The sequence below is a fragment of the Tyto alba genome, unplaced genomic scaffold, assembly GCF_018691265.1.
Source record: "Tyto alba isolate M040663 unplaced genomic scaffold, T.alba_DEE_v4.0 Super-Scaffold_2, whole genome shotgun sequence".
Lineage (NCBI taxonomy): Eukaryota > Metazoa > Chordata > Aves > Strigiformes > Tytonidae > Tyto > Tyto alba.
In genome coordinates, this window is record NW_024881282.1 from 68038816 (window position 1) to 68063463 (window position 24648).

The 24648-nt window shown below is 40.7% G+C and overlaps 1 protein-coding gene across 4 annotated transcripts in view; it reads left to right on the forward strand.

The window, feature by feature from the left end:
• The window catches only part of PLXNB2 (plexin B2), a 265806-nt gene that overhangs the window by 185764 nt on the left and 55394 nt on the right, over positions 1 to 24648 (forward strand). For all 4 annotated transcript variants that reach the window (XM_033011456.2, XM_042793496.1, XM_042793495.1 and 1 more), the window contains 9 exons: positions 1269 to 1391; positions 5240 to 5340; positions 7519 to 7645; positions 9474 to 9624; positions 11941 to 12055; positions 12805 to 12907; positions 13380 to 13481; positions 20076 to 20168; positions 21357 to 21438. In XM_033011456.2, the coding sequence (XP_032867347.1) occupies positions 1269 to 1391; positions 5240 to 5340; positions 7519 to 7645; positions 9474 to 9624; positions 11941 to 12055; positions 12805 to 12907; positions 13380 to 13481; positions 20076 to 20168; positions 21357 to 21438 (997 nt within the window). The remainder of the gene's footprint in view (positions 1 to 1268; positions 1392 to 5239; positions 5341 to 7518; positions 7646 to 9473; positions 9625 to 11940; positions 12056 to 12804; positions 12908 to 13379; positions 13482 to 20075; positions 20169 to 21356; positions 21439 to 24648) is intronic.

A 24648-nucleotide genomic window follows, 5' to 3' on the forward strand; every position in this document is an offset into this window, starting at 1 on the left:
CACCTGGGCACACTGCTGGCTCATGTTCAGCCAGCTGTTGACCAACACTCCCAGGTCCTTTTCTGCCAGGCAGCTTTCCAGCCACTCTTCCCCAAGCCTGTAACCTTGCATGGGGTTGTTGTAACTTCAGTGCAGGGCCCAGCACTGAGCCTTGTTGAAACTCATACAGTTGGCCTCAGCCCATTGATCCAGTATGTCCAAATCCCTCTGTGGAGCCTTCCTTCCCTCAGGCAGATCAACTTTCCCAGCCGACTTGGTGGCGTCTGAAAACTTACTGAGGATGCACTTGATCCCCTCATCCAGATCACTGATAAAGATATTAAAGAGAACTGGCCCCAGTATTGAGCCCTGGGGAACACCACTTACGACCAGCCACCAACTGGATTTAACTCCATTCACCACCACTCTTTGGGCCTGGCCATCCAACCAGTTTTTTAGCCAGTGAAGAGTACACCTGTCTGAGCCATGAGCAGTCAGTTTCTCCAGGAGAATGCTGTGGGAAATGGTGTCAAAGGCTTTACTAATGTCCAGGTAAACAATGTCCACAGGTTTTCTCTCATCCACTAAGCATGTCCCCTTGTCATAGAAAGATATCAGGTTAGTCAAGCAGGACCTGCCTTTCATAAACCCATGCTGACTGGGCCTGATCACCTCATCATCCTGTACATGCCACGTGATGGCACTCAAGATGATCTGCTCCATAACCTTCTCTGGCACTGAGGTCAGACTGACAGGCCTGTAATTCCCCGGATCTTCCTTCTTGTAGATGGATGTCACATTTTCTAACCTCCAGCCACCTGGGACCTCCCTGGTTAGCCAGGACTGCTGATAGGTGATTGAAAGTGGCTTGGTGAGCACTTCTGCCAGCTCCCTCAGTACCCTTGGGTGGATCCCATCTGGCCTCATAGACTTGTATGTGTCTAAGTGGTGTATCAGGTCACTAACCATTTCCCCTTAGATTATGGGGGCTTCATTCTGCTCCCTGTCCCTGTCTTTCAGCTCAGAGGGATGGTACCCCAAGAACAACTGGTCTTACTGTTAAAGACTGAGGCAAAGAAGGGATTAAGTACCTCAGCCTTTTCCTCATCCTTTGTCACTACGTTTCCCGCCATATCAAATAAAGGATGGAGATTCTTCTTAGCCCTCCTTTTGTTGTTAATGTATTTAAAGAAACATTTTTTTTTATTTTCTTTTGCAGCAATAGGCAGATATTTTATATTTGGGTAAAGAAAGAAATATTAACCACCTTTCTTTCTTCTATGAAATAGGTGTTCCTGTCATCCACTGCAACTGAGTACAGCTCTCTTACTATTGAACTAAACAAACCCATAAAGAATGACCTGGTTCTTGACCAAACCCAAGAAAATCTGTACGTGATGACCACAGACAAGGTAACATTTCCTGCTTGCGTTAAGGACCAGGTCCACATTCATATTGTCTGCAACTTTACCTGAGATTTGTACATTTCTCAGTTGTTCCTGGAAGTCTCTCCATTTGATGGGAGTCCCCTCACCCTGTGTATGAGGATCTTTCTCAAGTCTAAGATGATGGACTTGATTATTGTGACTCAGAGAACTGTTATATCCTTCATGCTTAGCGTCTGGGAATGGGAAGTGAGTTCAACTTTAAAGCTTTCTTCTGGTGTCTGTGGGAGGATAAAGTTGAGATGTTTGGCACCAGCACACCATGGGGTCATGCAGCCCTAGCACTCGGTGTGGTGTCCATGGGGTATGGGTGGATTCTCTAGCTGCCATCAGTCATTTTCAAGGGTACTTCAGGATTCAGGGTGCTGACAGCTGACGTAATAGCATTTACATATCTGTAAAGCTGACAGTTTTTGTTGGTCTTGCTGTCAAAAACTAAGAAGCAATGGAGAAAATTACCACTTTGGGAAACACTTTCGTTCAAGCTTTTGCTAGAACCAAGCGAGTGTGGCAGAAAAGGTTGAACTTTACTACGAAAGGCACAGTCAGTCTTTTCCCAGTTCCTCTTCTCTGTGCTGGCAGGTGAGGCACAACAAAGGTTTGTAAAGAAAGGAAGAAAGAAAAGCAAGTAGGAGACAAGCGGGATGCCAGATTTCTCCTTCACCTCCAGCTGTAACCCTCTTCTGACACTACTCTTTGTGGTGGCTGGAGATGCTGCCCTCAGATGCATGGTTCAGCAGCTCTCTGGGACAGGGTGGGTGACAGGCTTCGACCATTTGCATCTCTGACAGTGTCACAAAACGGGACATGGGAAACACTCTGGTAGCAGTAACATGGGGAGAATGAGGGAGGAGGCGAAAGGAGTATCTGGGGGAAAACAGTGCGAGAAGAATATTCTGTTTTATAGAAGGATTAATATCAATTCCTGCTATGAATGTTATATTCTAGCTGAAGGTTTTCAGGCTAGAAGCCACATTGGAAAAAGTGCCAGATAAGTGACTGATAAAGCATTTAATAATATGACAGCATGCGAGACAGGTTACTTCAGGGTTTCTTTGGAGTAGTTGATACTTCTCATTTGGCTTCTGTTCAGATTTGGAACAGAACTTCAAATCTCAACATTGTCCACAAAAGGCTGGGTGGTGTGGCACCCTATTTGACAAGCTGGCACATTTCTTAAAAGCCCTGAGGTCGCCACCAAGTTATGGTATGAGCTGCTGAGCAGTGTAAGGGATAGCAGCAACCTTGAAGGAAGACATGTTTTCTGATGACAGTCTGCTTGAACTGGTAGTAAATTCTGCAGTTTTACAGGAAGGCCACAGACAATTTTTTTCAGAGAAAATTTGCAAAAAAATAGTTGCATTTCTACAAAATGTTTAAATTTAGAAAGCAGAAAATTTCTGTCAAATAGATTTCAGTTTCATCTTTTCCAAGTAGCTCAGACACTGCAGTTTCTGAATAATGTGAATAATAGTTTTCTTTTACAAAACCTGTTCAGCCTAAATATTAATAACTAAAGTTGGGAGTTCTGTAATGGCATTACATTACTGTCATCTCCAGGAGTTAATTACAATGAGCAGTCCCACCCACTTTTAGAAGCAGATAGACAGGAGGAGAATGGAGGCCTTTGGAGCTGGGAGAAATTAGGCAACGTGAGAAGAGATGAATAAATGCTGAGATGTGTACTTCTGGGTTAAGTACAGCTCGGAGTTGTGGGAATAGAGATATCAGAACCCTGCCCTGGGTGTTAAAATGGTTTAGAGTTATTTTAAATAAGGTAAACAATAAAGGGCAGGCTAGCTGCGCTGATAGGCGTGCTTACTGCTAAGCTACCTGGCAGATGCAGCCTGCCTCAGCATTTGGAAATGAATTGCTTGGGCTCCATAAACACTTGAGCAAAGTGAAAGTGATGATATGGTGGGTGATAACTTGAAGCAGCCTTTGAAAAGAAATCAGATGGAGAGAAATACAGGGAAGAACAATACAGAGGTTAAGAGCCATAGTGAGAAATAAGCTCTTGCTTTCCTGTTTCCCTTCTCCTCCCCACTTCTGCTGCTGTATCAATAGCATGGGTGGCTTGGAGCAAACACGTTCAAAAGTCAGCCTCCTCCCCACTCTGCTGCCAGAGCTTGGGCAGAGAACAGGAGAAACCCCTTGCAGCTTCTTTGGGGACTTGGAAGGGAGTGTACCACCCCATGTACCATCATGTGTGCTCACGCTGGTTCATTACAAGTGAACATCACTGGTAGGATCCCAAATTCCTTATGGTACATACCATACCAGGAAGAGAGCAGAAGCCTGTGGTGGTCACTTACCACGATCACTAGCTTGTTTGCTTGTTTTAGCTTTTACCACTCTCTTTGATTAAGCGTGCCAATTAGAAAATCTGTAAGATTAGTGTCTCTGAATTTGGAAGCTGGCTGTAAACAGAGCTGTTTTGGTTTGATTTTTGTTTTTGTTTTTTTTTTTTTCTTTTTTTTGTAATACACATTAACTTTGCAAAAAACTTGCAGAGACAACAATGTCTAGGGCTTGTTTTTGCCTGTCAGAATTATGAAATAAATAATTTGTCATAAAAAAGGTATTCACTGGATATTGAATTACTTATGGGTACCAGTTAGTGAAACAGAGTGCCAGTAACTTAGCTCCAGTAAGGTAAGAATCTGTGGAAGAAGAGAATGCTAAAAAGGTAAACCTCTGTATGTGTGCAAGAAAACTGCCCAATATTGACATTTTCCTTAACTGAGTCAGACTGAACTCTCCAAATGTGAAAGAAAAGGCCAAACTCAGAGTTTCAAAGTAGCTTTGTAATTGCCAGTTGTTTTAAATGAGAGGTAGATGAGATAGAAAAAAGAAATCTTGCATCTCAGAGTTACTGTTGCTAGACTTTTTACACTCTTTAAAACATAGTAATCAACAGGAAGACATATGTCCCGTTTTCCTCTTGCATCATTTCAACAGTGTAACTAAAAAGGGTGGTTGTGTGCTGGCTCCTTTTTCTGTGCACCAAAGAAAGACAAAGTTGTTTATTCTCAGCAGCAAAGGAAATAAAAAACAGAAGCTGTATATTTACTGGGGACTGAGACATGAGAACTGATGATCCTTTTTCCCTGCTGCTTCCTGTCATAATTATTTCCATTTTCTTTCGTGAATGTATTGCATGGTGGAGGGTTATGCGTAGAGAAGTGCAGTAACCTGAAGCGCCCTGGCTCTCTCACGCTTGCAGAATTTCTGAAATGCCTTCTGGCTAAAAGTGCCACTGACGGTCACATTTCCAAACGATTTCATCTCTGTGCTAGTGATATGGAGAGGAAGATATTCTGTTTAAAAAATGATCTAGCCAGTACCAAGTTAGCCTTTTGAAAGTATCCATCCTGCAGTAGCTCTTTCTCGCATTGAGAGCATTGTTGATGCAGTTTCTGTCCTGTGGTGGCTGCTGTAATGCAGATTTCCACAAGTAACATAACTGGAGGAACTGAAAAGGTCAGTTTTTGTAAGACTTGCTCATGATTCTTGATTATAACAATGTCCTATGCTACTTTGAAGAGAAATTAGAGACTGTTGGAGTGAAAAAAAAAAAAAAAAAAAAAAAGCAGGACAAGTGTGTGAATTTGGACTTTGTTAAGGGGGAAATAACCAGACTCTGGTTTTGTATGCACTGTCTTAAAATCAAGCTGAGCTTTGATCATAATAATAGAGGGTCAAGTCTTCTGCTGCCACAGGCAACGGTGCTGTACAGCCCTGTCCACAAACATTTCCATCTCCTTGTGCCGTCTTCAGATCTGTTATGGTTTGCTTTACTCTTTGTTCTCCAGGTACATCGGGTACCTGTACAGGACTGCTACAAATATTCGGACTGTGAGAAGTGTACTCAGGCGAGGGATCCGTACTGCGGCTGGTGTGTGAGAGAGGGCAGGTGGGTGCTGCTGGTATTTTCTTGGGTGCAGGCAGTGGAATAGCTCAGATTTTGACATGGGCTGTGGGTTACTGCTCAGCATAGCGATCCCAGCTCTTTGTACTCAGCATTAAGCTCTTGATAGTGATTTAATTTTATCACACAGACACTTATATCAATCTTCTGTGCACATAAATAAGTCCCCGTTGACTTCTGCAGATTGGATTAGTTTGGGAAAATATATACTTTTCAGCTGGTACTGAAAATCAGTACACATCTTGTAACTGCATGTTTTATCACTCTGAACTGTACAGTCAAATGTTCACCCAGAAATTAAAAGAGTGCTCCCTATTTAAAATTCAGAAAATATAGCGTATCTTTTAAGTAGAACAAGAAAGTGTAAAAAAGAACACAAAAGAAAAAGTTGTTCACATCTGAAATAAAGTATATAGCTTAAACAGTGTTTTTATATAGATGTCATCTATCAAGATGTGCACTATACTGAACCCTCACCTAACTGTAAGAGAGCAGAAAGTGGCATTTGGCTGACTACCTGCAGAGGTTAACTGAATTAATATTCAAACACATGTAAACTAGGACAGCACTGAACAGCTCTGGAATGTCTCCTCTTTGCACTCTGCATTGATTGGAGTGGCGAGAGGGAAGATCGGTCCTTCAGCTCTCTTTTTGACTACTAAGTTAATTAACCCCTTGGCATGAGCAGTTGGGAATTCACGATTCTAAGTACTTGCAGTTGGAACAAAGGGGCTATTTAATTATAGTATGCAGATGAATTTCAGGTTTCTAGCTTCCTGTCTGAAAATGTGAACTATCACGTTGAGTTACCTATCAGCCTGCTGTGTAGCATAATATGGAGCACTGCAGAAAAACTTAGGTGGTACGTGCAGGTTTATGTAATATACTGTAACTCTTCCAGCCTGTGTCTTCGGTTGCTGTGAATGAAACCTGGGGATTTGGAATATACACCTCGAACTCCTCCTGGGCTACTGGGAGTTGAAGGCTGTATCATATATCATACAAAAGGCAATTTTCCCTAGATTTCCCTTCAGGTTTCTGATATGACCACTGACCTCAATATCGCAAAATATTAATGGTCTCTGAGAACAGGCAGACATGAATTTTTGCATTTGCTAGTATTTATTTCCAATGGGGAGAAAAAAGTGTTTAATTTCTAATATTTTTCTCATCTGCAGCAATCCATCTCGTGATCATACGCAGCACTTAATAGTGTGTTTAGGGTTATGTTACATGAATGTAGACTCTGTATGTAAATAATATACTTAAGGGTAAGATTGACAGAACTGTGCAGCAACTGCACTGTCTTAAAGCCCCTGGTGAGTTACTAGTCTTCTGCTATAGCAGCCAGAGATCCTACATCATTTTCTCCTAAACTTTGCACAGAATGAAAAGGATACGCATGAGACTGTCCCCACACACACACTTAAACAAGCTTTTGTAGCCACATACGCAGCTTCTGCACAGCATCATCTCTTCTTTCTGTCCTTCCTGAACTTGAGCTGGGAAAATCTCCCAGTATTTTTGATGAGGCTGCACAACTGCTGTTGTCTCCCCATAATGGTAACCATGCCCTGGCAGAGAGAGATCTTAAACAGTGGCAGAAGTTAATGAAAATATTCACTATGGAAGTAACATTTCTAGTGTTATGGTTCCACAGGAGCTCTCCACAAGCCTGTGTGCCCCCAGCAATTCTTCTCTGTTGCATTTTACTCACACAAGTGGCGTGTCATATTACTGGCAACACATAGGTGTCTGCCACTTGACCTGCAGAGAAGACAGGTTGTGCCCACTCATTCAGGACTTTGTTATATATTGCAATGAAGATTATTCAGCCTGGTTTCAGATGATCAGGCAATGGCTCCTCTGCTAAATATTACTGCCTCTGTATGGATTTGGGCTGTCTAATCCAAGGTGATCTCCAAAATAGTATAGGCATGTTTTCCCACTTGCCTTTGACATCTCAAACCGTCAATACTTATTCTACCACTTATTCTATTAAAAGTTCTCTAATAGCAACCTGAATAATCAATATTAAAGCAAATTTCCAGTCATCTTGTATTGTAATTTCAGGCTCTAATCCTGAAATTGTTGCATAGTTCAGAGAAAGCAGAGTCCAGCCATAATATTGCTTTGCTTTGGTTTTTGTTCCTGTTTTGTCAGGTGCACAAAGAAGGCAGACTGTGGGACAGCTGATAAAGAGAACCACTGGCTGTGGAGTCCAAGTGGCACATGCATGACTATCATTAGTGCAAACCCTCTAAATATGAGTCGCAGAGCCCCTGCTAAGGTATGACAAGAAAATGCTTTCCCTACATGTTCCTAAAGCACATTGATATGACTACCGGGAAGATTATTATCAGCATTTCTTTATGCACAGTGGAGACTAGGAATAGGATAGTGCTTTGGGTATCTCAGTCTCTGGCGTTTCTCACAGTGATCTTTCTTGCCTGCTATTTTTGCAGATTGCAGTTCATGTTTTCTTCTAAGAAATGCTCTTCTTGACCTTCTCTGTAAGCCAAAATGATGCACTAGTATGAATGATAAAGCACTTACACTTATCTGAATATTATGAAAGTGTTGCACAATGTTGTATAACCCATAAAAAGTAATTGAGAGTGGAGATTTCATGCTGCCCTTTCAGCTTACTTGAGCATAAACTTAAGTAAGCAGTGGAGCCATAAGCTGTTGCTTTAAAATCAGCAGTGGATTTGCCTACACAGCAAAGTTTATGTGGGTACATGGAGAAAGTAAATTCAACATGCAAAACAACTCTGTGGCAACAAAACTGAGTGTTCAGAGTGTGACCAGGATGTCATAGCTTGCTCTAACTCCAAACGGACCATGACAGTGCAGACTGAGGGCTTCCTTAGGGTGCACAGCAAGTAAAATCAGTAAAATGTCTTTTAGACAGGAAGAGAGAGGCTATCATTCAAGTCACTTTAATTTTATTCCTAAATGATCTAAACAGCATTGTGTTAAGGTCATTTCTATGTTGAATAAAAATGTTAGTAGAGTGTAACTAGTCCACTTAAAATCCACACCTTCTCTTAGTTCAGATCTTGTCAAGTTGTGTTGACAAGTCTCTGGTGTCTCATATCAGCATCTCAGGCCAAAATGCCTAAAACCTGAAACAAACCCAATTTCAGATGAGCATTTACATGCTGCCTGTAACATCACTGATGCCACTATCTCCTCATTCCTTTACTCAACAAAAAACATTGCAGCTCATAACATAATGGACCAGTTTCAGTGAGATAGGGATGATTGTCATTTCTAGTAGCAATACAAAATGGAAAAAGTTAAACTGTATAATTAACATACCTGAAGCATTCAATCAAGGACAGCATCCAAAATTTCATTTTGATTTTTTCCTCTTTCCTTGCTTAGTTTTCCCATGTTATTTTGCTTTTAATTTCTCACATGCACTCTGTATTGATAATTTCCTCGAGCAGGTTAAGATCTCACCATCACTCAGAAATCCTTTTTCATCAGTAACGATAGGTCTCCATGGGTTTCTTGCATGTACACTGAGTCTTGAAGCCACTTTTCTGTTCAGCCCTTTCAAACTCTAGCTTTTCCAGCCCATCTAGCCTTGGTTTCATTATTCACTAGTAACATCTAAGGTTAATGTAACTTTAATTAAGTTTGTCAAGATTTAATTTTTAACCACTCTGTTTACTTCTACTAAACTGGATGCTGAGGACAGGAATAAAAGGCTTTGGGTGTGTCTGTACAGACATTTTTGTTCTGATCTAATGCATTGGCAAGACAAGAGGGTTTTGTACCAGCCTAATTCAACATAGACCCAGCCTGATAAAATTTGTAGAGGTATACGAAGAAAAGACTAGCAGATGGGAAGAAATAAAAATTGGAAAAGGGAACCATCTTCTGTGATACTAGCCAAAATATTGCCACTGGCCAAAAAAACAAACAAAAAAAAAAAAAAACAAAAAACAACAACAAAAAAAAAAAACACAAAAAAAACAAAACAACAAAAAAAAAAAAACAAAACAAAACAAAAAAAAAAGAGCAGTTGCAATTCTCTGGCCATAAATTACACTGGGTCTTGGTTCATTTCTTTCAAATATTTTACCCTTTTTAAATTTTGTTTCCAGGTGGAACTGACTGTAAGTCCATTGCCAACTTTGACTGAGAGTGACCAGGTTTCATGTACATTTGGTGAAACAGTCCATGACGCTCAATTAAAAGAAGGGGTTATTATCTGTGATCCGCCTGATATAATTCCTCCGACACCAAAAGGTCAAGGTAAAGAAATATTGCTACCTTCCATGTCCAGTAAGAGGAAAGAACATAGCCTGTTGCTTTTAATGTGGTGCTCTTATATGAGCTGCATACAATTTTTTTTTTCCTCTTCCAGTCCCTTTTCCCAAATAGGCTATTAATGAACTTTCTTCAAACATTTTTTTTTAAAAAAAAGTCTTCTTAAACTTCTTCCATTGCTGTATTTACAAGCTGTGGCATTCCCAGTGTTTCTACCAGGAACATGAAACAGGAGCTTGGCAGAGGCTCTGACACAGAGCCAGAGAGGTACTATTCTGTTTCTCAAACAAAACCCAACTACTCCAATCTTACCCTAATCACTCTGAGTTGTGTGAGTTGTGGGGCCAGAAGAGCCACATATACGCTTCAGATGTGAAGTTTTTAATCTCTGACGTCTTAGTTTTGCTCTAGTCATCTGTAGTTCAGTGGCTTGCTTTCTGGTCCATGTCACAAGGCTGTCCTGTCTCTCATAGAGCCTTCTGCCTCTTCTATTATGTGCCCTTGAGCTTCTGCAATAGTTAGTCCAGTGGAAAAATATGTGAATGTATAATTAAAGGCTGTGTCATTGTTCTGAACCACTGATTATATGCTTAAGGTCGGTTGTCAACTGTAATTCCTGTACTATTTCCTAGATAATGCTTTATTTGTGCTTTAAGTTCATACATCTCGATGTATAAACACATGGCATAAAACTTGTTACACAGCACTTTTTATTATGTATCAAGTTTTAAAAAACAAACAAAACCAAAAACAACAACAACAAAAAAACAACAGGTGCTCTTGCAGCTTGCAGACGTATCCCTGAGGATAACCCTTCTATATGTATCACAACAGCTGTGAATTGTCAGAGCAGTACTTGGAAGCATTTTCTAAGATAAGTTTAAATTCTCTTAAGGCTGAAACAGGTCGAAACCCAGTTTTAGTTACTGGAAGAGTAATGATGTTAAAATCATACTAGTTTTAAACTAGCTGGGATGTCTCACAGTATCAGATTATGCTAGATGTTAAATGTCACTCCATTATTTATGGCCAATTCACATTCCGTAAATATTTTGTAAAGCAGGACATTAAGTGACCGGGTTGATAAACATGACATCTTGATGTCTTCTGACATCAAATGTGAGACTAGAAGGCTGTCAAGGATGGCATTAGAGTAACCAAGTCACCTGGAAATAATACGCTTTCTGAGTTGGTTGCACAGGGATCCATCTGAAAGGATGTTCAAAAGTAAGCTAAAGATGCTCAGAAGCTTGGCAGACACTTCAGCAGAAGGCAGACGGTTGTGAACACAGGCAGTGGTTCCTGGCAGCACGTGACAAAAAGTCCTGAGCCATCCACTTTCTGTTAAGAAACCCTGCTGAGTTTGGAAAAGTCTGGGTTGCTTTAGTTGTGGTTGGTTCCAAAGGGAATAGGACATTTCTAGAGGAGTGATGCTTTTTCAAAGTCCTGTTAGAAAATCCCCTGGCATTCCTACCAGTCTGAAATATTCAAAGGGATCCAGTGCAGGCAAAGATGACTTTCAGCCAAGCAGCTGATGGTCGTCCAAGAACCTGTTCAAGGAAAGCAGAGTTTGAAATTGCTCAATAGCTTGTGAAATAGCTTGTCACAAGGGCTTAATGATTTCTGCAAAAGGTATTTCAAACAATTTCGCTGAGGAAAGCACCAGTTTCTGAAGATAAATTTCCCACTCTTAGTTCAGTAATAATCCAGACAAGAAGTACGTTTGTGGAGAAATCATGTACAGCAAATTGAAGATCACAAGTGACTGTGGTAACTTAGCGTTGCAGGCACTGTTGGGCATTAACCACAAAGATCACTTGCTTTAATTCACATGACGATGACAGTTTTAATTCACAAATGAAAGAAGCAATTTTACATGCAGACATATTCATATTTAAGAAAATGTTTTATTTAAAATGACTGTTCTCATGCCAGTTTTCATCTGTGTTCAATTATCTTCTTCTTCAGTTTCCCTTGTTCTTCTAGACTCTTTAAAATTCTAGCATGATGATAGCACTGCTGAGAAACACTTCCATAACTGTAATTTTGCTTCTTCCCTTTATCCCATCTCTGCTTTTCTTCTGACAACTATGTGCTGAAAATTTTGTAAAGCTTAAAAAGACAAAACAGAGCTTGTAGATCTAAAATATAACAGGTCATGAGATCCAGAGTGTTGACAGTATAGTTAAATGTTTGCTTATGTCCTGTAAAATAATGAAAGTAATAACATTGTATCATTCAGCTCAAGAGTTAAAGAATTCAACAACCACTTAGATATTTTTTTTTTTTCTTTTCGGACAGATCATGTTTCCGTTCCACTTCAGTTAACCTTTAGAGAGAACAAGATATTTTTTGCATCACATACTTACCCTTTTTATGACTGTGAAGAAGCAATGAATCTTCTTGAAAATCAGCCGTGAGTATTTCAGCTTCTTAACTTATGTGTTTAGATCCCATAGCATATTGTTTCAGGTAACTGGCAGCTGAGTTACTCAATCATTTCATAATTAAGCCTTGGGCACTCTCAAAATTTGCAAGTGTCCAAATCCTTTTTCTTATATTTTAATGGAGTTTAAAAATAGTTGAAGGGCACCAGGTAAGCCGGTAACATAAAACATGTGGGATAAGAATATTCATAGCAAGTGTAATTAAAGGCCAGTTCATTGCATTGCCATTTCTGTTGCTGCTAATGTATCTGCAGGTGAGGTCTGTGGACATCTGCTTACCTCCTTGTTCCCTCAAATGGTAGACTGGTACTTTGGGTTGTAGTGCATTCAAATAGGACAGTCAAAGCTGACTCTGCTCCCACCATCTGCCCTGCTCGAGATGTTGCTGCCCCAGGGCAGGCGCAGCCAACCCAAACCCCACTTTGGTTATCCTTATGTACAAAGGTTGATCAAGATCATTTCTAGCCCTCTCAGACTTGATCTCAAAGTTTGTGCAAGATGCTGTGCTTTTCTGATCCTTGTTCAAATATTTAAGGGAGAAAATAGCTTTCTGGGGTTCTTGAACTGTTCTTACTATAAAGTTTTCAGCTTAATATAGTAAGGACACTATAACAGATTGATCTACCCTCCATGAATAAAGATGGAATTTCATTTACTTTTTTTGTCAATGGGCGAAAAAGCCTGACAGTTTGTCATGACTATCATGTTATATTTGTAGATGCTATTCCTGTGCAAGCAATAGATGGAATTGCCAGTGGGACTGGAAGAGACATATCTGTGAAGAGTCTTCTTCAATACACGATGTGATTAAACAAAATATGGTAATGTTTAAAAATAAGATTATTAGGTTTTTATTAGAACGCTTCAATATTTTATTTGCTTTTTCTCTCATAACAATTGGTTGAATTAAGGATTTTAAAATTATTCTAAAGTTAACTTCAGAAGTGCAAGGTGGTTTTTTTTAGTGACAATGCGGGGGTGGGAATTTAAGGGTGTGATTGAGAAGGGGCAGTGAGACTGAATAACTCCTGAAAGGATATTTTTGTTCCTTTTACTATTTTGCTTCAATGGGAAGAACAAGATTTCAAGACTGGGAAAGATAATCACCCACAGCTTTGACATATGCTGCAGTCATTTTTAGCATGTCTAATTTGAAAGGGTGTAATCAGATCTGTCACTGTATTTTAAGCATTAAGTTCTTCAGAACAATCATTCCATTGTCCGAAGGCCATTGGAGCTTGTTGTGATAAGACTTTTTGTTTGGAATGACGTATAAAATGTTTCTCTCCCCAGGAAGAAGAATGCCCACAGTTTCTAAACCCTAACCCTCCAAAAATACCTATGGAGTACCGAACAACTGTGTATTTTGAAGGAAGACATCTAGCTTATTATCAGGTAAGCAGATTAATTCAAAACTAGCTGTCATTTGAATTCCACTTGAACTGCAACCACACCCCTAAACTAAAGCATTATTTTGTGTTTCTTGGAGATGTTGCTCGTAATTGTTTTTAAAGAAGGAAAAGAGCTACACGTTCAAGTTTGATATAATATTGGTTACTGTTGGTAGAGTCATCACCAAGACAGAATCAGAGCTGGACAAAATATTTTAACTAGTAGACGTGGGTTAGGTTTTTTAAAGAATGTAAGTTGGACCTACTGAAACACTTGATAATGATTTTTCATCTAATGAAATGAGAGGAGATTTAGGAATTGTGAGTGTTTTATATCTTTTTTCTAATTAAATACTTGCTCTTTTATTTTTTGTTCTAGAATGATATCCTCAGTGTGCTTGGTTCAGTTTTCACTTTTCAAACAAAAAAATGCACTCAGAAATTAAATGTTTCTTAGTTTGGATAAAACAATCTTTTGCTTTTTATTTTTTTATGTGTGTGTGTGTAACCATCAAACCAGAAGATCAGGTATTTTCTCAGCTGTAGCAAAGGCTTGTCTTTCTCAGTAATTGCTTCCAGAAAGCAAATTACAAAGCTTCTAAGAAGCCAGAGTTTGAACCCAAGTTTATAATTATTTTATAACTTAGACAATGTATAAAATGTTATTGTTAGTTTGATAAAAATGAAGCTTAAAAACCACTTCTTTAGGTGATATCTGAAGTATTGTTCTTCGTTTCTATTCTTTGTTTCTGTGTTGACTTTGTGTAAATGTGAATCGATGATAGATATGCTGGAGATTGCATTGATTGCTTTAACTACCAGACGTCTATCAAGGGAAAGAAGGCTCTTGTTTTTTGTGTTTTTTTTTTTCCTTTGCCAAACTGAAGTACTGTATAGCTTAAAAAGTCCTTCTATCACCTCTGCTATGCCTGCCAAGTGATGGAAAAGGTTAAACAGATCTGGAGAGTAACAATGTAAGAAGGGAATTCAGAGAAGGCTAAAAAGCAACCCATAAGCACTACAATCATATGAAGACCATGCTGTGTACCTCTACGCCATACATATATCAAGACCAAGCTATGCAAACATATGTTCAAAAATAAACATTTTTGCTTGAAGACCTTAAAATTCATGTAAACAAAGAAAAGCAATTCAGTGAATTTGGTCGGTTCTCTGAGACACCAGGACTGGCCCCTGGTAGGATGTCTGCCTGTGTGCAAGATGTAGCACACAGCACTTGTCTTAAAGGCTACAGCTCTCTTTGCTAAAAATGAAAAAGTATTCCAGAGAATTTACTCACATTTCTTTTGTTTAACATTGTGAAGAGCTGTTTTTCTACACAAGAGGAAAATCTTTCCCTCCTCCCTTGAAATAAGCGGAAGAGCCCATTCTCTCTCGAGAGCAAATTCAGAGCAGATGCATAATCTGGATGTGCTGAACTTGACTTCTAGAGAGGAACATTTTTCTCCAAGGAGGAGAAACAGCAGCAGGAACTCAAAAACTCCTTCATTTAGTTTATCATTCTGTGAATAAGCTCTTTAATCTTTCTGAACTACTAGTAGAGAAAAGGGAACGAAAAAGCTTCTGCCTTTTTTTTTTTTTTTTCTGTGAGGTATCAGTTACATTTAACAAAGGCAGAGACATGTCCTGTGGATTGAATGCTTTGTCATGGGTAGCAGTGTTTAACAGTTTGCCTATAGACCAGACTTAGTATGCATTTTTTTAACTTTGAACTGGGAAGGCTTATGTGGAATTCAAGTCTCTCTAAGACGTAAGATGAATGCATAGGCCCTAGGCTGAAAAGATGCTGAAGAGCAGTGAGTTCTAAATGATGTCAGAATAACTTTTCTTAGGTGAGAGCCATGTGGGAACATCATCTCTATCATGGGAGCAGCTCCATATATCCTGGTACAGAGGTGCATTCTTAAGCCAAAATAATATTGCCTTCAGTGCCAGGACTTCAGTAGGCACACACAGTGACTACAGCTGTATACGCAGACCTCTAAGTATATGTGAAAACAGACAAATAAGGCATGAAATAGTTATAATCATACAGGCACTCATGCCGATGGGGTCATGCTATCTGAATCAATAACTTTGGTTACTGAAAGTTCATTTGAGTACCTACACTCAGCCTTTGGTAAACATCTCATGGCAGGCAGGGTGGCTTAAGAGAAACCATGGATATTTTGTAGGGGTTGGCCCACAGCCCAAATGCAAAATGGCATGTGGCTTCTCACGTGGAACAATTTTGCCACAGGATATGCTGAGCATTATGGTGTGTTTGGAGCTAGCAGTCATGCAGCTATGAGCACATTTAAGGTCTTTATTGATTAGGACATTGATGTATATCCATTTTCCTCCTTTTTTCCTTGCCTAATTTCTTGCTCAGAAAAAGCAAAATGAATGTTCTGTTGTTGCTTTGAACTACTAGCTCTATTATCTTGGTTTAATCTGGTCTTTGCTTAAAAGGGCGATGCACAACCTGCCTTATGGGTCACTAAGTACACTAGCCAACATGGTGCATATAAGCATCTCAATTTCTAGGTGGAGATTAGCAGGGAAGGTTTGGGCTTACTCAGTGAGTAGGAGAGGTAGCTGCTGTTGCAGAATTGAGGGTGAAGAATAAGCTCATACATTTTGTATGCCTCTTTTAACTTGAGAACATTTACAGTACAATTAATAAATCTCCTTGTGAGTGCATCCACTGGCGGGAAATAGACTAGAAGAGGAGAAGCTGTTGACTGTTTTTCTGCCCCTCCTTCGTCTGGAAGAATTCAGTAGGAAAGAGAAATAAATCCAAGCTGTTGTCATTCTCTTGGGAATAGCCTCATCCAGGGCAAGCAGTTGAGAGGAAAGTTTAGTACTGATCAGTCATATTGCATGCAACTTCTCAGAGGCATTCTCCATCTGAGTTCTTGAAAGACTGGCACAGTAGAAGAGACAGATGTACTAGTGTTGTGGTTTAGGCCTGATTGGCAGCCAACCACAATGCAGCAGCTCTCTCTCCCTTCCCCTCTGGCAATGAGAAGGGACAGAGAGCCAGGCTTGGGGTTCAAGATAGGACTGGGATGGGGAAAAAAAACCCTTTTATGATCACGAGCAAAAGGCAGACTCGTTAGGGGAAGAAAAAAAGAACATACATTTATTACAGACACTAACAACACATAACAGAGTGGGACAGTGAGAAGCATTGCCACATCTTGAGAACTCCTTCCCCCCACCCCTCCCTTCTTCCAGGGCTCAGCTCTGCTCCCGATATCTCTACCTCCTCCCCCAGTGGCGCAGGGGCAGGGAATGGGGGGTGCAGTCAGTGCTGCCACTTCCTTCATCTTCGGTGAGGGGAGTGTCCGAAACTTGTTCCTCCTGCTCCATCGTGGTCCCCCTCTCACAGGAGACAGTCCTCCACAAACTTTCTCCGACTTGCATTCCTCCCATGGGCCGCAGCGTTCCCCACACTGCTCTGTCATGGGTCACTAACTTCCTCCAACTGGATTCCCTCCCATGGCTGCAGCCCTTCCCGAGCTGCTCCGGTGTGGGACACCCCCGCATGCTGCAATCCTCCCAGCGCTGAATTACAGCAGCGGGGCTACCTTTTCCCATGAGACCCCAGCCTTCTTCGGGCACAGAACCTTGATCATTCGAGCAGGAGCAACAGGCCATAAATCAATGTCTGCTCCACCGTAGATCTTCATGGGTGGCAGGGGGGGGCCACCCTGCCGTCTCACCACAGGATACAGGGGGGTCTCTGCTCCGGCACACCTCCCCCCTCCTTTCTTCCTCCGTTCCTCCACTGACCTTGGTGTTCATGCAGCTGCAGCAACTCCTCCTCACAAGTCCGACTGCCTGTCACCACGTCCCTTCTTAAATACGTTATCGCAGAGGCGCAGCCGATTGGCTCAATTTCCCAAACAGAAGTGGAGCTGACTTGGAGCTGGGGGAGCTTCGAGAAGCTTCTCCCAGGGGGCCGCCCCGATAGTCCCCTCCCCTGCCACCAAAAAACTCCACCACTCACTCAACCCAGGACAACTAACATCAAGATAACCTTATTAGCTCACCAAAGATTTTCATTAGAAATAATTTTGCATTTGGATTTGTCTTTGTCATGTATGTCTGATGTGTAACCCACTTCCCAGTGTTCACTACATGTCTCTCCTTGCACTGAGACTGCTGAATGTGAGCTCAGTGGCCTTCTGCTCAAGGGTCTGGTATACCAACTCCTGATTTCAGTTCACTTCAGGTCACAGCTGTCACACACACCAAAGCTCCCCTTCTCTCCCACCACCTTCTGTTAAGCATGTGAGAAAGCCTTACACAGCAGCAGCAGAATTTGAATACTTTTGAAAAATACATAATATATTTAAATATGTGGAGTAGGGAAAGTGAGGCAGCATTCTTCAAAAAAAGAGCTCTATAAAGTGCTTTAAAACTTGGAGTATGTAGACATTTCTGTAAAGTAGAATGGGCTGTAAAACTTTCAGAAAAGGCTTTTCAGAGTTCAGTCAGTAGCTTATTTTCTATATGCAGCTTCTGAGAAGGAAGAAGAGGTCTCTTCCCCTCCCTAACACAAACCTCCCAAAGACTATAGTCAGATCCTTTACCTGGTTAAAGCAGGTGCACCTCCTCTGACCCCAACCTTGGTGGGCTCTTGTGTCTGCTGCACAACCTATCACAGTGAAGATGCAATGGGAAAGGGTTCCACTTCACTAATTTGATAAATGTAGTGACCCATGAGTTACCAGTGATTGAAGCACTGAAGAAGTAGCTGCAAATAAATAGGATAAGATCGTCAAACATGAGGCTTAGATGACATCAGGAGACAGCTTACTAGCTCTCCGAGCAGGAAAGAGGAATCAAGTAACCGTTATTTTTTTGCCATGTACTCCAAGACTCAAGCGGTTCTCGGCAAAACCAGGGACTAGTCCTTTACATTCTCAGAAGGCGTCAAAGTGAAGTTCTCATGAAGTTCAACAAGGCCACTGGCAAGGTCCTTGTACCTGGATCGGGGTAATCTCTGATATCAATACAGTCTGAGAGATGAATGGATTGAGAGTAGCCCTGTGGAGAAGGACTTGGAGATACTGGTGGATGAAAAATTAGATATGAGCCAGAAATGTGCACTCACAACCGAGAAAGCCAACTGTATCCTGGGCTACATAAAAAGAAGCATGGCCAGCAGGTCGAGGGAGGTGATTATCTCCCTCCACTCCGCTACCATGAGACCCCACCTTGAATATTGCATACAGCTCTGGGGCCCCGAGTGCAAGAGGGCCATGGACCTGTTCGAGCGGCTCCAGAGGAGGGAACACAAAAATGGTCAGAAGGCTGGAACACCTCTCCTGTGAGGAAAAGTTGAGAGAGTTGGGGTTGTTCAGCCTGGAAAAGAGAAGGCTCCAGGGAGACCTTATTGCAGCCCTTCAGTACTTAAAGCAGGCTTAGAAGAAAGATGGAGAGAGACTTTTTACCAAGGCGTGTAGTGACAGGACAAGGGACAACAGTTTTAAGCTGGGAGGGTAGATTTAGATAGGATATAAGGAAGAAATCTTTTATGATGAGAGTGGTGAGACACTGGAACAGGCTGCCCAGAGAAGTTGTGACTGCCCCATCATTGGAAGTGTTCAAGGCCAGGTTGGATGGGGCTTTGAGCAACCTGCTCTAATGAAAGGAGGGTTGAACTAGATGATCTTTGAAGTTCCCTTCCAACCCAAATCATTCTATGATTCTATAAAGGTGAAGATGGTCTTGTGCCTCAGTGGGTTCTGATTTCATAAGTCTTTACCAACAATACTGTCTGAAAATAGCCTTTCTACTAATTTTTTTCTCTGATTCTTCTGGCAAAGCTGTTTGAGCAGCTGTCCTGTGGGCCAGAGTAGGAGAATGACCCAGCACACAAACAGTGTCATGGGGTGATGTGTTTGGGTTTTAGCCAGCTCAGTTCCTTGATTGTTCCTTGAACAGCCAAGCTGAGCGTTTTGCTGGTGCAGCACAGGTCAGTATGTGCTGCAGCCTGAGGGCGAGAATGAATGGATTTAGGGCCTGGGGAGAAGAGAGGAGGAAGAAGCTGTCTAAGGAGGCAAGAATACCCTTAAGCTGGTGCTGCTGTCAAAGACTATCCTGTGAAAACACAGCTGGAGTAATGCTGAGACAGGAGAAACAAAGCCAGCAAGATCTGAGAGATGTTCATTCCAGTTTCCCATGCAATTCTTGCAATCCTGCTATGCCCAGGATCCCTACAGAGAAAACCTAAAAGGGCAGGATTCACACAGCTCTGTTAATAACACATCTGATGTGTGAAGCCATCCAGTATTCACATCTCTTTGCTTTTTCTTATTGCTCCCTAAAACGGAGTGCTAGTAATGTTCTTGCTTTATTTGTACTGCTTGGTGCTTCCACCTTTAATGAACATTGGAGGGGTGCTGCAAAGAAGCAGATTGCACTGGCTCAACATTTCACTAGCTTTGTTTTAGATGACTTTAACTGGTTAGCCTTCTCCATTTGGTCTTACTACTTTCAGTGCTGAACAGGATATTGCCTGGTGATATGTTATTATGCTTGGTGATGCTATACAAATTCTAAGCTGAACTTTTATCTTCCGTAGGATAAAAAATTTGTGGTTGAAAACAGCCAATTTGAATTCAAAGCTCCTGTTGAGGAATCAGCTGAAGGAACATTTTCATTCATGAGTAAAGAGGTAAATGCAAAAATATGATTCACCTAACAAATATATTCAGTTCTTATAGTCCTGATCCAGTGTCCACATGGGTCCAGAAATATACAGGTAATACTGGTTTCCCTCAGAAGAAAGTCACCTCCGGTGGAGATTCTCCTTTGGCAGTAGCAAAGACAGCAGCTTTGGCTCAGAGTTCATGGTGTCTCCCCTCAAAACACTCAATCTTTCTCCTTGATTTCTCTATCTGTACAATCCATGGATTCATTAAACTGTCCCTGGAGGAATTCAGGACTGTTACTCTTTTATTCTTCACTCTTTTGCAATCTGGTAAAATCATTGAGGATAAAATATGAGAATTTCAGAGCTCTCCCTCTCCACACTCCAATTCATTATCTTTCCCATTTTACATCTGTAAAAATAAGAATGGTAACAGTATGTTGTTGTTTGTCTACTTACTAGCTATGCTTCTTTCACTCTGGTTTGTTTTACAGAGAAATGAAATAATATTAAAAAAAAAATAGTCTATTTACAGAAGTCAAAGTTGGACTCACAAATGTTATTCTGACTTTAACTTTTATGTCTTATAAGCTTACTAACAGAGTTTTTTGAGAACTAATTAGCATTTATGTAGCATTTAAGCCTAGCACAAAGCGTTTGCTTTATAAAGCCATTGTATTTTTCTTTGCCTTTTTCCTTCCCACCAGTTGTTATTGCTGCTGTCTTTCAATGTGAGCAGAATCTCATGTCTTGGAGCATGTGAACCTTGTGCTTTGGATATAATGAGGGGGTTGCACTGCAAAAGATGCCAGAGATTTCCCCTCCATGTGGTGCAAGTTTGCCATGTCCACAGAAGTATTGGAGCCAGATGGTGTGGGAAGGGAGAACTCAGCAGGGTCAGCAGCTATACTTACTGAATCTGAACAGTACCTTAGTTACTTGGATACTTATAGCCAAATGTAAATTAAATTAATGAAAAGCAAGTATTCAGATATTGTTGTCCCTTGGTACTTGAAAAGTCTGATTCTGAAAGATTAGGTTCATTAAAACGTTTTTCTATAAGTGTATTTGTCCAAGATGAAAAAAATACCATAAGGTTTGGTATAGTTTTGAAAACCTTCACAGCTCTGATTATTCAGAGTCATAAAAAATGCATGAAATTAACCTTACCAAATGAAGGTATAAGTATCTCTATTGTGTCATCTTTTCCAGTTCTCCTATAGTGCAAATGAGACTCTACAACTTAACTTATCCATAAGAACAGATAAGGTCAAGATTGACAGCAAACTGATGGGTAAGTATGAAATACAGGATTAAAGGGAGGTTAATTACAGTAAACAGAAATCTCTTCCTTTGTAATTTGGAGTCATGTGAATAAGAGTGTTAACTTTGTAGGTTTTACTGGTTTGGGTGAAACAATTAAATCTGGCAGATCAAAAGCTATTAATACTAAACTCATGAATTAAACATCAATGTTGTATATATTAAAGGCTGTTTTAAATATGCTATCATTATTTTGCTACCATTATGTGAGGTCAGCCTCACCTCTGTGCCTGGGAAGATCATGGAACAGATCCTCCTAGAAGCTATGCTAAGACACATGGAGGACAGGGAGGTGATTCAAGACAGCCAGCATGGCTTCACTAAGGGCAAGTCCTTCCCGACCAACCTAGCGGCCTTCTATGATGGAGGGACTCCATCAGTGGACAAGGGAAGAGCTACGGATGTCATCTGTCTGGACTTCTGCAAGGCCTTTCACACAGTCCCCCACAACATCCTTCTCTCTAAATTGGCGAGATATGGATTTGATGGATGGACTGTTCAGTGGACAAGGAATTGGCTGGATGGTTACATCTAGAGGGTAGTGGTCAATGCCTCAATGTCAAGACGGAGATTGGTGACAAGTGGTGTCCCTCAGGGGTTTGTACTGGGACCAGTATTGTTTAATATCTTCATTAATGACTTAGACAGTGAGATAGAGTGCACCATCATCAGATTTGCAAATGACACCAAGCTGAATACTGTGGTTGACATGCCTGAGGGACAGGATACCATTGAGAGGGACCTGGACAAGCTGAGTATTCTACAATACACAGAAACATTCAGTGTGCTTTCAGCTCATTACTTTATTCATTTATTTCTATGGAAAACAAAATATTGTGTTTTATAGCACAAAAACTTGGTCTCTGATATAAATTCCTTTGTAAATATAAATTTATTTCTTTCACCATACAACAATGACGCAATTATGTCTGTGATCCTAATCCTGAGCTGAGGTGAGGCAGCTCCATCAAAAAGCAGTGGATCAGTATCTGGCTGCTGTGACCTACCTTACACTCCTTTGGACTGAAGTTGAAGGCATAGTATTGCAAAAACCGCAAGGCAATACACTTGTTACTTGTGTGATGAAACAACATCAGGAAAACTAATACTACCCCCAAGTAATTTCCCCTGCAAATTAAATCTTTGGACCATATTTTTCCATCTGTACAATATTTAAATTTATTCCCTTTCTTATTGGCAGCATAGGAGTATGTTTTTAGAAGATTTTTCCCTATGGCTCTGTGTGTGGTGTTGAAAGCACTTAAAAGAGGACCTGACATGAATGTTACAGGGAGGTCATATTACAATCTCACACTGTCTTAATTACCATTCCAAAGGCTGTGGTGTTTAAAACTGCAGAATTTTGACCAAATATTCCAAACATCTTTTTTCCAAGTCTAAGAAAAACATCAAAAAAAAAAGTAGCTAAATTATTGAAGAAATGCTATCATTCAAATTGAAATATGCAACCCTTGCAAGAGAAGAATTGAAAAAATATCAACAAATGTCTCTTTTTGTTATAAAAGTGGGGTTTTTAATCCAAATTCTCTCCTGCTTTTAAATTTCCTTGCCATATGAAATACAGAGCATAATGTTTTTTATGCATCTTGAAAAGAATTGGCTTTGGGTATATGGTTGCTGCTGAGAAGCACCTTTGAACCTGCCAGTGAAAGAACCCTTTCTTTGTATAACACTTAGTGAATACTAAGTTACGATAGCATTTTTACATCTCAAGCCATCGGGGGTTCTGAACAGTATGAAATCCAATATATCCCTTTTATCCTTTGTCCTTTTTATCAATGATTTCACAGCTGGTATCTCAAGGTGATGGATAAGAGTCTGAATCTAATGAGTGGCTTGCTGCTGGTACATTTAATGAGCTGATCAGTGAACAGGGGGAGTGTTTAGTGTTTTAAGGCCATAGCTTTCTCCGTTGCATTTAGGTAACTGGATGTGGGGGACGTTAAGATGTTGCAGCACTGACATTGTTTACTGAGAGATGGGATGAAAATCCCAGTCCAGCCGATGAAAGATAACAGAGTAATTCAGTAAGCATATTCCCGTGCTGTACCAGGTGGCCATGTGGTGGTGTGGGTAGGAAATGTAGCATTTAAGAAGGCAAGAAGATTCGTTTAGCAGTATTACCTGCTCAGGTCCCTGTGTAGTAGCAACTTTTCAGAGTGACAGATTAAGAAAGCAATCTGATTCCTGCATAGACACAGCAGATTCGCAGCATAGACGCGAGGAAACTTTTCCTTGCCACTGCCCGCACCGTCTCTTCTGCTTGTAAAAGCAAACAGCAACGTAGCAGGGCTGTCAGTCTGGTGCTTTTCCCCAGCACTATATTCACATCCAACATACAGAGTGAATAGTTAACACACAAACTGTTGAAAATGTTGCTTGGGTTATGTTTGTTGCTCAGCGACTTCCATATCGATGTGCTCAGTGTATGAAGCCAATGATGCTGCTCCTGCTTTGTGCTCATCGATTCCTTGAAAATTCAAGATAGGGGTTGAATCAAATGGATGCTCTTTCCCATTGATTCATCGTTACAAATTCCAAAGTCCCTCAGCTTTGCATACAGCTCCAACAATGTCTCAACTGAGTTTGTACCGGTAAAGCTACTTGAAATCAAGTGGATATGCTGATTCAATAGAAGAAGGATTTAAACCAGACTTCATCACTGCATTAACTCTTCAGTGTAAGAGAAATAATAAAAACATGTTATTCTATTAAAGACTAGCTGTGAAACTGAACGCTGAGTTTTCTAGATCCTCAGCATTTAGAGAAAAAACTGCCCTTATGAGGTAATATGCTCTCATGCAAGTGGCAGAAAGACTGTAGCCAAGTTTTGGGCATCTGTAATATTGTTCATGCCTAGCAGGGAAATAAGGGCACTGCTAACAAGTAATGGAAAACCAGCATTCTCATTTTACTTTTTCATTTCAGTAGAAATCTCACATGGTAGCTTCTTGGAATTCTATTTAAAAAGGTACTGCTGATGGACTGGAATATGGTTTCACCAGTGTCCTCCTCTGAGTCCTGCTCCCCTGAGAATAAAAGCTTTCTTTAAAGAGACATTTTTGATGGTCTTTACTATATGCAATCTCAAAAGGATTTATCCTAGTCTCTCTTGCCTGCATCTTTTCACCTCTGTTTACTTCACTTTGCTTCCTGCATC